Source organism: Culex pipiens, chromosome 3 (genome assembly GCF_016801865.2).
Source record: "Culex pipiens pallens isolate TS chromosome 3, TS_CPP_V2, whole genome shotgun sequence".
Taxonomy (NCBI): Eukaryota; Metazoa; Arthropoda; class Insecta; order Diptera; family Culicidae; genus Culex; species Culex pipiens.
The window spans coordinates 7913515-7927599 of record NC_068939.1 but is presented as its reverse complement, the minus strand read 5'-3'; the positions used below and the strand labels follow the sequence as shown (position 1 = coordinate 7927599).

Below are 14085 nucleotides of genomic sequence, written 5' to 3'. Positions count from 1 at the left end.
CTTAACTTTCATAAATTGTGAACTTTCAATTTTCATGTGACTTTTCAGAATCCGATTCAAGATGAACACAAAAATACAAAAAATGCAAAAATACAAAAATACAAAAATACAAAAATACAAAAATACAAAAATACAAAAATACAAAAATACAAAAATACAAAAATACAAAAATACAAAAATACAAAAATACAAAAATACAAAAATACAAAAATACAAAAATACAAAAATACAAAAATACAAAAATACAAAAATACAAAAATACAAAAATACAAAAATACAAAAATACAAAAATACAAAAATACAAAAATACAAAAATACAAAAATACAAAAATACACAAATACAAAAATACAAAAATACAAAAATACTAAAATACTTAAATACAAAACTACAAAAATACAAAAATACAAAAATACAAAAATACAAAAATACAAAAATACAAAAATAAAAAACTACAAAAATACAAAAATACAAAAATACAAAAATACAAAAATACAAAAATACAAAAATACAAAAATACAAAAATACAAAAATACAAAAATACAAAAATACAAAAATACAAAAATACAAAAATACAAAAATACAAAAATACAGGAATACAAAAATACAAAAATACAAAAATACAAAAAATGCAAAAATACAAAAATACAAAAATACAAAAATACAAAAATACAAAAATACACAAATACAAAAATACAAAAATACTAAAATACTAAAATACTTAAATACAAAACTACAAAAATACAAAAATACAAAAATACAAAAATACAAAAATACAAAAATACAAAAATACAAAAATACAAAAATACAAAAATACAAAAATACAAAAATACAAAAATACAAAAATAAAAAACTACAAAAATACAAAAATACAAAAATACAAAAATACAAAAATATTAAAATACTTAAATAAAAAATACAAAAATTACAACAAAATTACAACAAAATTACAACAAAATTACAACAAAATTACAACAAAATTACAACAAAATTACAACAAAATTACAACAAAATTACAACAAAATTACAACAAAATTACAACAAAATTACAACAAAATTACAACAAAATTACAACAAAATTGTAACAAAATTACAACAAAATTACAACAAAATTACAATAAATTACTACAAAATTACAACAAAAATACTACAACATTACAACAAAATCACAACAAATTTACAGCAAAATTACTACAAAAATACAACAAAAATAAAAAAAATGGAATTTGCCAAGATTTGGCATTTTGTTTTTTTTTTATTCCGCCAAGATTTGCCAAGATTTGTTTTTTTATTTTGCCAAGATTTGCCAAGATTTGGGTTTTTTTTTTTTTTTATTTCGATGAAACTTTGTCCATGCATTTAGGAAAGGAAATAGGTACACAATTTTTATTTAATTTTTAATCACTAAAACTTGTATTCCCAACATACGTATATTTTAATTATTGAAATTATTTAAGTGTTTCAGGGTACCAAAAATACATTTTAAGCTATAGGTGCAAAATCTGGTTCAAGAGATTTGATTTTTTGATAGAATAGTGTATTTTAAAAATATCGAATATTTGGACAAAAATATAGTATTAGGAATCATTTTTTAAAGAAAAATTTAATTTACAATCAAAAAGTCAAAATAAAAAAAAAAAAAAAAAAGTATCTCCAAGTATCACATAATTAGTCTGTAATTTTCAACTGACGATATTTCGAAAATAATTGGTCCGATTTTTGATGCTAGAAATTGATACTTTTGTGAAATTTTCTGATCTTTGCCATATAAATAAATTTAAAATCATTTTTATCAAATTGAAAATAAATAAAAAGAGCTCTAAGTACCGATGCTTAAACATAAAAAAAATAATATTTATAAAATCTTTTTGATAATTTCAATTCAAGTGATAAGGCTGATATAAATTTTATTTAAAGTGTTTGTCTTTCGTCTCTATTCAAGCAGCTTAAGAAGAAAGGGGTGATGAGCTGGCTGGACATTTGAAAGTTTTTTTTTGTACAAAGCAACAATAGTAAACTCCCGTTAATCTTTTTTTATTTCAACTATCCTTATTTACAAGTCCTTGTTTTAAAATTAATTGAAACTACAATAAAATAACATTACAAGGTAATATTAAAATGAAAACAGTATAAATCTGTTGAATGTGAGGCCAAATTTGAAAGTCACATAAAATGGCTTATAAAAAAACAAATAGGTTTTTTCTTCATCGAAATATAAAGAAGAAGAAAAATCAGAAGATGACAGTTTTCCAATAGTTTTGTTCATTTTATTGTTTCATGTTTTCAAAATAATGGTTTTTGGTTTAGTGCACTTGTGTTTTCATTGATTTTTTCAAGCTTATTTATATTATTTTGAGGAAAAAATCAAATATTTATGTAATGTCAACAATTAAAAAACATATTTTTCAATAATTATTCCTTCAATTTGATTTATATTTCAATAAATTTTGGTCTGCCTGAATCAGATTGAATCACCCAGCAGATTCGTATAACTGTCGTGTCCTCAGTCTATAAAAAAGGTCATGAGGACTTTTCACGTAATATGTTATGCTTTATTTTTGCTATTATCACATTTTTCTATTTAAGTATTTGATTTTGATGAAAACTTGACGAATTTAACTAGTTTCACTCACATTGAAACGTGTGAAATCGGTTGTTAAATTTTAATGTTGTAGTTGGAAGAATGGTGTATTTACCTTAAATTTGAGTCAACAATTAAGCGAGTTACTTCAAATTCCAGTTATCCAAAAACAAACTTTAAAGTTGATACAGCACTTGGTATTTTCGAATAAATAATTAACTCTTCCCATCCTGTTTCCAGTGTATCCCTCCGGCGGTCTGCTGGAAATGTCCAACGGATACCCCCACTCGGCGTCGCCCCTCGGCGGATCTCCCAGCCCCGGACCGAGCCCAGGTATTGGCACGCATAACCACCAGCATCAGCACCAGCACCAACAGCATAACAGTAATAATAACAATAACCATAACCATAACAAAAGTAAGCATGGCCCGCGTGAGTTGTTTTCTCTTCTTCTCTCTCTAAAACCAATAATCCTCCTTCAATTCCGTTTGAGTTTTTTTTTAATACTTTACCGTGTGACTTTGTGTGTGCGAGTGAAAGTTAACAACATAATCCACTCGGCGCGGCCGAGGTCACTTCCGTTAACGGGAATTGTTACCGTTCCCGTGCCCGGCACAAAGTATGAATAAATAATAATAATTAAATAGAGCAACTCGGCCCATCAGTGAGTGCGAGTACCTGGACGTCGTTGTCGGTTGACGTCGGTCGGCCAATGCTTTCAAAGTCAGAGCCGGTGGTTCCGAAGTGGAAGGGCAGGAAATTTGAACAAATCCGTCCCCCCGTTGGCAATGAAATGGAGTGAAAAGCGCGCGCTAGAGCTCTCCAAGGTGACAGGAGTTCGTGATTTGCGTCACAGGGCCAGAGTGTGCTCGACGTCGCGACGCGCCGCCTGGGGCAACCCCGAGCCAATAAGCCGACCGAACTGAAATTAACAGAACTGGTGGTAACAACATCATCGATATTTCCCGGGAAAAGCATTAATGTGGTTTTCCCTGGCAATCGCGATGGTGATGGTGGAGCTTGTTGTTGTTTGTGTGTTTTTTTTTGTTGGTGTTGTTTTTTTTTTGAAAGGTCTCTAAACGGTGTGGTTTATGGCGCGTTTTATGCTTTTAAGCTCATAATTATTCTGTTAATGGCGGGCATGATTGTTGGTTGATTTGCATCAATATTAAAAATTTTGAAGTATCAAAAGTATTACAAAATGCTTTATACATTATCACAGTTATGCTACTACCGACCTTTTCCAAAAAAAAAAACATACGATCTGTGGTCCTAAAATTTAAAATTAAAAAAAAAATGGAAATTCTTAATTTGGTTAAAAGTTCATAAATATTAGTGTGTCCCAAAAAAAGGCAATGTGGCGGAAACCTTCGGGCTTATCCGGATTTCGATAGGTTTTTGTCCCAGGAACAATGTGTTCATACAACAAAACATTCTCAAAAATCGATTAGAACTCGCGATTTGCGACTCACTAAAAAATGGGCTTTTTTTTTAAAAAAATATCATATTTTGTTCTAAAACCTTAGAAAATGCGTTTAAATTGCCCCGTATTTCACTTTAAATCATAGTTAGGATGACCAATGATGTTCTGTGTTTATATTGGTCTAGGAACTCGTCATTTTTCATTGACAGCATGTTAAAGTTTCAAAAATCAAAAATCCATCTAAAAATATTTTGGCCCCAAAACCAATACCATCATCTTGTAGATAACAATTTTCTGAACATTTTCGTCACTTCACTTACACACTTACACCAATGCTACTGCTAGCATTTTATATGTTTCCAAACCTTTCGCATTCTTTTCTAACAGCAATTTACAAGCAAAATCTATTTTTTCATTAATTTGACTAAGTGACGTAAGCGCCACGACGAAGATTTTTTTTTTAAATTAACCGACTTTAGTCCAACAAAAAAAACTTTTTGAAGATTTTTATAAAAATTGCTTTTTATTGAAGAAATATTACTTACATTAATAAATAGGTTTAATTTTTAAATAAAAAAGCTATTTTCATCAAAATATTGAAAAAAAAAAGATTTTGTTGCACTAAAGTCGGTTAATTTAAAATAAATTTCTTCGTCTTGGCGCTTACGTCACTTAGTCAAATTAATGAAATTAACTAACTACGATTTAAAGTGAAATACGGGGCAATTTGAACGCAATTTTCAAGGTTTTAGAACAAAATATGATATTTTTGTTATGAAAACAGATCGTTTTTCAGTAAATCGCAAATCGCGAGTTCTAAACGATTTTTGGGATTTTGTTGTTGTATGAAAACATAGTTCCTCATGCAAAAACCTATCGAAGTCCGGGTGAGCCCGACGGTTTCCGCCACATTGCCTTTTTTTTGGGACACACTTATAAATATGCATTATTATTCAATGTGTACTGAATAATATAGAATCGTTTTTTCAATGAAAAAATTAATGTTAATCAATAATCTAAAAACTTGAAATAAAATTTTAAATTGCTTTTTTTTTATCTGTAGGCTCAAAATTCAAAATTAAAAAAAGTCTAAAAGTGCCCCATTTGCTTAAAAATATAAAAATAAACGTTATACAATCTATTGTTCATAGTTTACAAGTAGTACATGTTTTTCAATGAAAATTCTAATTGTCTTCAACAATTATTTATTTTGCCCCCTTGTTTTGTAGTGATACAAAAACTTGTAATGAAATTAGCTTTAGCTTAATTTACTAGTTTGTTTTCTTAAATTAAATTAATAAAATTAAGCAAAGTCCTACCTTATTACTGTTAATATTGCAAAGTTAAAATAAAACTATTTTTTACAGAGTGGTATCAAATGGAGCATAATGTTGAAAGAATTTTTTTGTGTAAAATAATACAATTTTCACACTATGTCGCTTTTCCCATTCTAATTCATATTTTGCTAAATGGGTTTCAAATAACGCAAATTGTGTATTTAATTTCATTTCATAAGAGTTACCAATTTAAAAAACTGAAATTTGCACAATCTGTTTTTTTAATTACTTAAATTTTTATTCGGGTATCAAATGACACAAAATGTTGTATGGATTTTCACTAAATTAGAGTCTTTAAATTAAAATGCTAAAATCTCTAGTCAATTCCTTTTTTCAGAAAATACTGAAACCTCAAAAATACTTAAATTTTGAATGTGAAATCAATAATTTTGGTTGGTGTTGTTACAATATTCAACTGTTTTAGAATTTCTAACTCAGTATTGAGTATTTAAAAAAATGGGTATTATCTAGAGATTTAAGATTATTTCATTAATGACTCTAATTTAGTGAATATATTTTAAAAAATTCGCTCCATTCAAAAGTTTTTGTTGAAAATTTTAGTATTTTCATAAAAAAATATGAAATTTTGTAATTTTTTTTGAATACGTTTACTTTTAAACTTTAGTAACTGATTGTTTTGGTTGCAGTAAATGCTTTGAAATTCTGAGAAGAGTTAGTAATAGAGTTCGTTTTAAGTAAAAGAAAGAAAAACGAGAAAAATCATAAAGACACTTTTAAAATTAACGAATACTCTTTTTTTATGGAAGAGTTGTACAGAAAAACTTTTTATGCAAAAAGGAACAAAGTTAAGTTACCATTTCGTTGAGTTTTGTTGAGTAGAAACACCTACCTACTTTATAAAGAAACAAGCCTTACCCGACAAACTTCGTTTTGCTTTTTTTTCGTTTGTTGACGTTTTTAACTTTTTTGCTTACTCAGCCTCCTGTGATCAAAATTTGATTATACGTAACTTTTCCCATACAATCGGCAAATTTTCCGAAATCGGTTCCAGAGTGGCCAAAGTTGTAATTTTTTGGCGTAAGAACCTTCCTTGGGCTTACACGAACCCAACGCAACAAAGAGCACCTCGATCCGACGCTCCGTATTGAACTGATTCGCGTTCGAACAAAACCGTCGAAATTTTTTATATATATAGATGATTTGGCAACCCTTTTCACATCGTAAGATAGGGAAATACATTATTTTTCTGATGAGTCAAAATAATTGAAAATCTGGCAACCCTCCCAAAACATATCGTCACTTAAGAAAACTTGAGAAATTTTTTTAAAGAGAAGTTGCCTCTTGGAACCGTCTTTTTGTAAATATCTAGTACGCAATTTGAATAATTATTTTTTAAAAGAATTCAAAAAAATATCTGGCAGCACTGCCATTAGATATTAGATATTGACATCGACATATCGGCATAACTTTTGAATAAACAGGCCAGACTCGATTATCCAAAGGTTTGTGTAGCACTTCGGATAGTCGAATCACGAACAAAAAAATTTTGTTGAATATTTACCATTTTACTCAAATTTTAGTGCCTTTGCCAAATGATTTTATCAATATATTAGCACCGCAGTTTTGGCCACAATCTTGGAATTAAAAATGTTAGATCACTTTTGAGAGTAGTTTTAAATTAGCGGTCATACTTATGCTCGATAATAAAAAAATGGGTTTTTTTTCTGTGGTTCCATTATCCGAAGAGAAGATTTGATTATCCGAGGTGAAACTTTTCCTAGGCTAGGCGGATAATCGAGTCTGAACTTTACTGATAAATTTGTTGAAAATTTGTCGAAATCTGATTTCAATTTAACTTCTAATTATTTTTTTTATCAATATTTTTCTTATTTTGTGATTAAAACCAAATTGTTCCGCTCTAGCCCCACTGTGTTGCGCCCATAAAATTGCGTTTCCTCAGGGTGGTGGGTGCTGTTCGCGGTTGCCCCAGGATTCGAACGCGCCACCACCACCATCACACAACGCCGTCAAACCACCAACGCATAACCGACTTTAAAACTGCATGGTTTAATTTGCCTAATGGACCGCGCTCACACACGTGCTCCTGTTGCGTGCGTGAGTGTGTTCGTACGTGTGTTTGTTTGGTTCCTAATCAACGCAACTCCCACACACAAAGTTCAGACCGCCCGAGAGAGGCGCTCGTGCGGAATTGAAGCAGAGATATTGGCGGCGGCGGTTGAAATGTTAATCGAATTTTAAACTTTTATTTTTTTTTCGCTTTTCTAGTGCAACATCAATCGTTGAAGCAAAACTCACCGGGAAGTTCGAGTGCGAGGTCGTCCAACCTGCGGGTCGTGATACCGACGCCGATGAACCCGTCCATGGGCAACGACGACATGTCCTACGTGGAGGTGGGTTGCACGACTCAAGTGACTAGAGTAAACACTTACTAATTCCTTTCAATTTTCTTCAGCACTCGCGGCAACAGACGAACCTTAACACGCCGGTGGTGGCCCTCCAGACGCCGATCCCGGGCCTGTCCAACTACACCACGACGCTGGGCTCGTTCGGGGCGCAGGACTTTTCCATCAATTCCGACCTGAGCATGATCGCGTCGTGGGGCGCGGCCGCCGCCAACAACGCCCACGCCGCCCAGAACGCCATGAACTCGCTCGGCCAGCACTCGAGGTAGGTTTCGGTTCGTTGTTTAAGTGGCTTTTTACCTTCTTCTTGGTTTAGTTCTTTCTGCACTGTATTTCCCTTTCTTTTCTTTTTTCTTTTATTCTTACTGTACAACAATATCTTCATTTCCGGTAGTTGATGTCGCAATTAAAACCCGCTCAAACTTACTCAGAATCTTTTTCAGTAGCGGTCTGCCCCACCTGGCCGTGTCCAACAGCACCCCGCCTCCCTCAACCTCCCCCCTGTCGTCCGTAAAGATCAAGGCGGAACCGATTTCGCCCCCGCGGGAACATCACTCGTCCTCGTCCCACCACCAGCACCAGCACCAGCAGCAACAGCAGCAGCAGCAGCAGCAACACCACCATCACAGTAACAATGGGCAGCAGCAGCACAACAATCAGCTGACGGTGACGTCGATGGCGTCCGTGATTGGAGGCCACAGTAGCAATTCGTCGATGGGCAACAGTTTGAACCATTCGCATTTGATACATTCGCGGCCATCGTCGACGGGACATCTCACGCCGACGCCAGGTGGGTTTGAAGGCAGTAAAGTTGCTTGACGCAAAACTAAACCAAAACATGGAGGGTTAAATTATTTCATTATTTCAACAATGAAAACATTTCAAATTTGAGCTGGAATCTGAAAATCGCTGAAACTTAAAAATAAACAAATGGAGCTGAAAGTATCCTAATCGATCAGAAAGTCCCTTCTCGAGATACAGATTTTCGAATGTTTTTATAGCGCTTTTCTATAGACAGCTCCCAAATTTGCATGGAGATTTGTATAAAGAATCTAAAGATGCAAAATAGCTTATTTGGACAAATGGAATTGATGGGCAAAGTTTCATACAAATAAAAAAATACAATGAATAGTTGATTTTCAAAAGTCTAGATAATTGCTCAGCTAACTATACAAATAATACCAAAATTTTCTAAAATCTGTATGTTGAGAATGGATTTTCTTGAGTCTGGCGAAAAGTCTGGCACAAAAATCACAAAACCACGTTCCATACAAAGAATTGAAATTTCAAAAATCTGAAAATCTGAAAATTCAAAGGTTTATTTGTTAAAAATAAGTAAATTAAAATATTATATTCTGAAATTTGAGAATTTTAAAATAATCCAAAACGACAAAAATGAAAAAATCCAGCAATTTTAAAATTCTAAAATCCAAAATGATAAAAATTCTCAAAGATTTAAAAATTTATAAATTCATATAATTCTAACATTCAAAATTCAAGATTTCAAAAAATGCACAAATTCAATATAAAAAATCTAATATGACAAGAGTTAAAATTCTAAAATATAATATTACAAGAATTAAAAGATCAAAGCGATCAAAAATTTAAAATTTCACACACTTTTGAACTTAACAATTCAAATATTTAAAATAATTTTAAAATTCAAAACAACAAAAATGTAGAGCCTCTCAAAACCATTTTTTTTAATTCAAAGGTGTAAAAGTTCAGAAATTTAAAAAATATGAAAATACTTGAAAATAATCTCAAAAATTCAAATCTCATAAATTTAAAAATTCAAGGATTTAAAATTCAGGAACTCAAAAAATGCAAAATTCAAAATCATTTAAAATTATGAACTTAAAAATTCCAAAATCATAAAAAAATCAATCAGAAATTCATAAAATTCTAAAATTCAAACATTTATAATTCAGGAATTTAAAAATGCTTAAATTGAATAGTTAAAAAAATAAAAAAATCCAAAATCATAGATTAAAAATTTTGAAATTCAAAACTCTAACATTGGAAAAATTAGAAATTTATCAATTCAAAAATTCTAAAATATTCAAACTTTAAAATCCAATGTGAAAAAAATTAATAATTAAATTTAAAAATAAACTCTGAAATTCTAAAATTTAACAATTAAAAAAATCAATTATTTTTAAATTATAAAAATTAAAAAGAAAATCAAAAATCCATTATGACGAGAATTCAAAGATCAAAGCGATCAAAAAGTTAAAATTTTCTAAAAAAAGTTGAACTTAAAAATTCAAAAAAATTATATTATTTAAAATTCAAAATAGCAAAAATCTTGAATCCCTAAAAATCATTTTTTTAAATTCAATGGTTCCAAAAAACGGTTCAGGAATTAAAAAAAACTAAATAAGAAAAAATCTCATAAATACAAATCTCAAAAATAAAAATAAAAATCAAGGATTTACAAATTCAAAAAACCTTAAATTAAAAAATTCAAAAACCTTAAAATTCATAATTTCATGATTAAAACAAATTAAATTTTGAAATTTCAAAATATTAAGTTAAAAAAACATTCAAAATTATGAACCTCACTTAAAAAACTAATTTAAAAATCAGAAAAAAACTAATTTCAAAATTTCGAAATTAATTGAATTCAAAAATTCAAACATTTGAATTTTAGGAATTTAAAAAATGCTGAAATTCAATAATTTTAAAATTCTTAAATTCAAAAAAATAAATCATAAAAAAATTCAAGATTAATTCAAGAAATTCCAGAAATCTAACATTAAAAAATTTAAATTTATAAATTTAAATTCTATTTCAAAAATTAAAAAAAAAACCAAACTTCAAAATCTATAATGTTAAAATATTCATAAAAAATTAAATTGCTTAAATAATTAAAAATAAACTCAAAAATTCTAAAACTTGACAATATAAAAAAATCTATTATTTTAAAATTGTAAAATACAAAGTGTAAAAATTCAAAAAAATCTTAAAATTGAAAATTTTATATGACAAGAATTCAAAGATCGAAAATTTTTGAACTTAAAAATTCAAAAGTTTTAAATAATTTTAAAATTCAGAACAAAAAAATTCCAAGGTACAAAGGGAATTATAAAAAAACAAATTTAAAAATAATCCCGGAAATTCAAAAATTAAAAAAAATTGAAAATTACAAATTCCATATCTAAAAAAAATCCTAAAATTCAAAAATTCAACACCCAAAAAAAAAATTAAAGTTAATTCCAAAAATAAATTGTTTAAATTTTTAAATCCAAATTGTTTTTTTTTAAAGATTTTAATATCATCATCGTTTCATCAAAATTTAATTATTTAAAAAATATAGCATCCAAAAAAACTAATGTATTATAATTTAAAAAAAAAAACCTAAAAAAATCGGAAATTTCAAAATTATGAACCATTTATCAAAATAACAAAAATCCTAAAATTAAAAAAAAAACAAAAATTAAATAGTAAATCATAATGTTAAAATTTAAAAATTCAAAATGTAAAAAATAAAATTTGAAAATTTAAAATAATTTTAATTAATATAATTATTTGAGTTAATTAATTATGTCTTTAGACACACCAAAATATCTAAAAAACTAGAATTTTAATCCTTTCAGGCAAGAATTTTGATTTTTTTTTCATTTAATTATTGAATGAAAGATTTTTTGGACCTTCCGAAAATTATAGGCTAGTTTAGAAAATTTTGATTGTCGAGTCAATATGACCCATCAGGCTTAAAAGGGTCAATAAAAAAAACAACATTTTTTTAAATTAAAACATGGTTTATGCATAGCCCCTAATCGAGGCTCCGAATAATCGAGTATGGATTGGATTTATAAACGATCAGATATCCAATATCTAAATCTAAGTCCCATGTATTTTTATCGTTTTATCAAATTTCTACTGCAATTTCTCCATCCGCGATCGTGATTTCTTGATAGTAAAATTTTGATTGTAATTTCTGCTTTGAAAATTGCAAAAAAAGTTGCAGCTGTCAAAATGCCTATTGGCCCTTTGCAAATTTTGCTTCAGATGGGTGCACAAGAGAGTAGCTCTTTTTCCCTCTCCCAGTCTGGAACAAGAGTCAACCGATACAAAGTAGAAGAATCGGGTGAGAAAAGCAGCCCGGGAACATGTTGACAGCTCCCATACAAACTGAGCGTACCTCTTTCTGTGGGCCCAGTGGGCCTAAGATGGCGGCCTTCGATATTATCTAGCCATACTTTTGAAAATGGCGGATAGTTTAATTAAATATAGTTTTTGCCTTGTTTCGGTTTAAAACGACAAAATAAGCAGTCTGAAATCATTTTCTTGAAAAACTTGTTTAGAGAAACGCCACGATCAAATATTTGTCTAGAACAGTTGAAGAGAGCGTGCCGCGAAAGCCGTCACGAAATAAAAGTTTCCCATGCTAATTTTGAGTTGCGTTTTTAATGGGTGGACTCCGACGAGGCCCACTGGCCATCTGTCGGTGAATACGCGCAACTCACGAAAACTGTCATCTTAGGGTCCGGCTGGAGAAAAGAGAGTAGGAAAGGTATTTAGAGAACAGAGCGTTGCTTTCTTGCTCTCTGTCTTGTACCGATTTATCGAATTGAATCAGAATTGAACAGTTTGCTTAGTTTGATTTGATTTCTTTTGTCAAAATCAAATCAAACCATCCACATAAACGACCCCCGGGTCTTTTGTGGTCTCTATTGCAAGTTTCTGCTCGAACCTAGGAGTCCGAAGGTTTGAATGGGGAGAGCACCCAAACCTCTTTCTACTCCAAGGAACCTTCCACCCCAGTGTTTGAACTGACGACCTTTGGATTGCGAGTCCAACCGCCGCCAGCGATTCCACCGGAGTAGGCTTGGTTTGGTGTGTTGTTTGTACTTATGGCATGGAAACGACTCCTACACCTGGACGGCCTAACAACCAAGGCCGGGACCGACATTTTACTTCCTCATCCGATGGAAGGTTGGAGCAGATGGGAATCGAACCCAGAATCATCCGCTTACAAAGCGGACAGCGTAACCATTCGGCCACGCACTGCCACTTTCTATTGTATTCTTGGTAAAATATAGTAGTTATAAAAAAATCATTTAATTAAATTGAAACAAGTTCAGAATATAATAAGAAGGGACAATTTATAAACCACGTAACACTCTACATCAAACATCTGAAATGTCAAATTGGGATGCAACAACACGATTCTATGCTTGTTTGTGTGTGTGTGCCACTAATTCCGCAGTCCCGTCCCACCCAACCCGCCCCAGCGAACAGACCAAGCGAAAGTAACCCTCTAGGTTCTCCTCTGTTTGCAGGTTCCGTAACGCCCACGAACGCACCCTCCCCGGTCGACATCAGACACATAAACGTCGGCGGCGGCGGCGGCAACTCGAGCCACCTGCCCGACTACGACTCGCCGGTTTCCTCGAACGCGCATAAAAGACCCAGAATATCCGAGGGTTGGGCCACATAGCCATCAAAGGGCGGCGGCCAGCATCAACAGCAGCAGCAGCAGCAGTGTTTCCTCGACGACAACTCCAACCAGATCCACCTGGGCGGCAGCAGTAGCAACGGGAATGGCCACGGCGGCGCCGGCTGCGACAGTGACTTTGTCCGGAAGGTTCAACAGCACCACCAGCAGCAGCAGCAGCAACGGATAGCCGCGTCGTCGCAGCATTTGCACCCGTTTTATCAGAGTGCGAGCATGAATAGTAATAGTAACAGCAACCACAGCAGCGTCGGCGGCTACCCGAGCCAGTGTACGTCCCCGTACGGTGGCAACAATGGCCACGGCCATCACTCGCCGTCGCCCGGGGTCGGGGTTGGAGTTGGCGGCGTGCATCCCCAGCAGCAGCAGCAGCATCAACAGCAGCAGCACTACTGAGGTAGAGAAAGGTAGTTGGTAGAATCAAACATTCATCGTAGCTAAGTCGGATTTGTTTTTTTTTTTTTTTGGGAGGGAGTGAAAGAGAGAGGGCAATCGATGGGGTGAGTGCGACAGGTTTGCGCAGCCAATGTGACATCATCCTAACTTATTACAGAAAAAACAACACAGACAGACTATTGTACATAGAAAACAGCGACAGGCAAAAAATCAACCGGAAAGGCCGGAGGAAGCGAGTTCTTCCTCCAGAGGGCGAATTCGGCTAGTTTACTTTACTCTTTTTTTTTTGTTTTCGAGATAAGTGCAATAATATGTTTTAAATGCATGTACTATTTACTGTTTAACAAGCAAGCAAGCAAAAAATACAACAAAATGAGAGCCAGTTTCTTAAAGAAATCTGTGGAGAAAGGACTTGGAAGGATGAAAGATCACAGATCAGTCAATTTCATTGCAAACATAAAACAAACGTTCAAATGGTAAGATTATTGTGTGCATCATTCGCTCT

The 14085-nt window shown here is 32.0% G+C and overlaps 1 protein-coding gene across 10 annotated transcripts in view; it reads left to right on the top strand.

Annotated features, from left to right (window-relative positions):
* Nucleotides 1-13169, top strand: part of LOC120426918 (myocyte-specific enhancer factor 2) — a 123769-nt gene extending 110600 nt beyond the window's left edge. For 3 of the 10 annotated variants that reach the window (XM_052709723.1, XM_052709719.1, XM_039591763.2), the window contains 5 exons: nt 2820-3011; nt 7587-7711; nt 7774-7988; nt 8155-8513; nt 12994-13169. In XM_052709723.1, the coding sequence (XP_052565683.1) occupies nt 2820-3011; nt 7587-7711; nt 7774-7988; nt 8155-8513; nt 12994-13169 (1067 nt within the window). The remainder of the gene's footprint in view (nt 1-2819; nt 3012-7586; nt 7712-7773; nt 7989-8154; nt 8514-12993) is intronic. The other 7 variants (XM_052709727.1, XM_052709725.1, XM_052709726.1 and 4 more) reach the window with 6 other exon arrangements.
* Nucleotides 13170-14085: the final 916 nt, after the last annotated feature.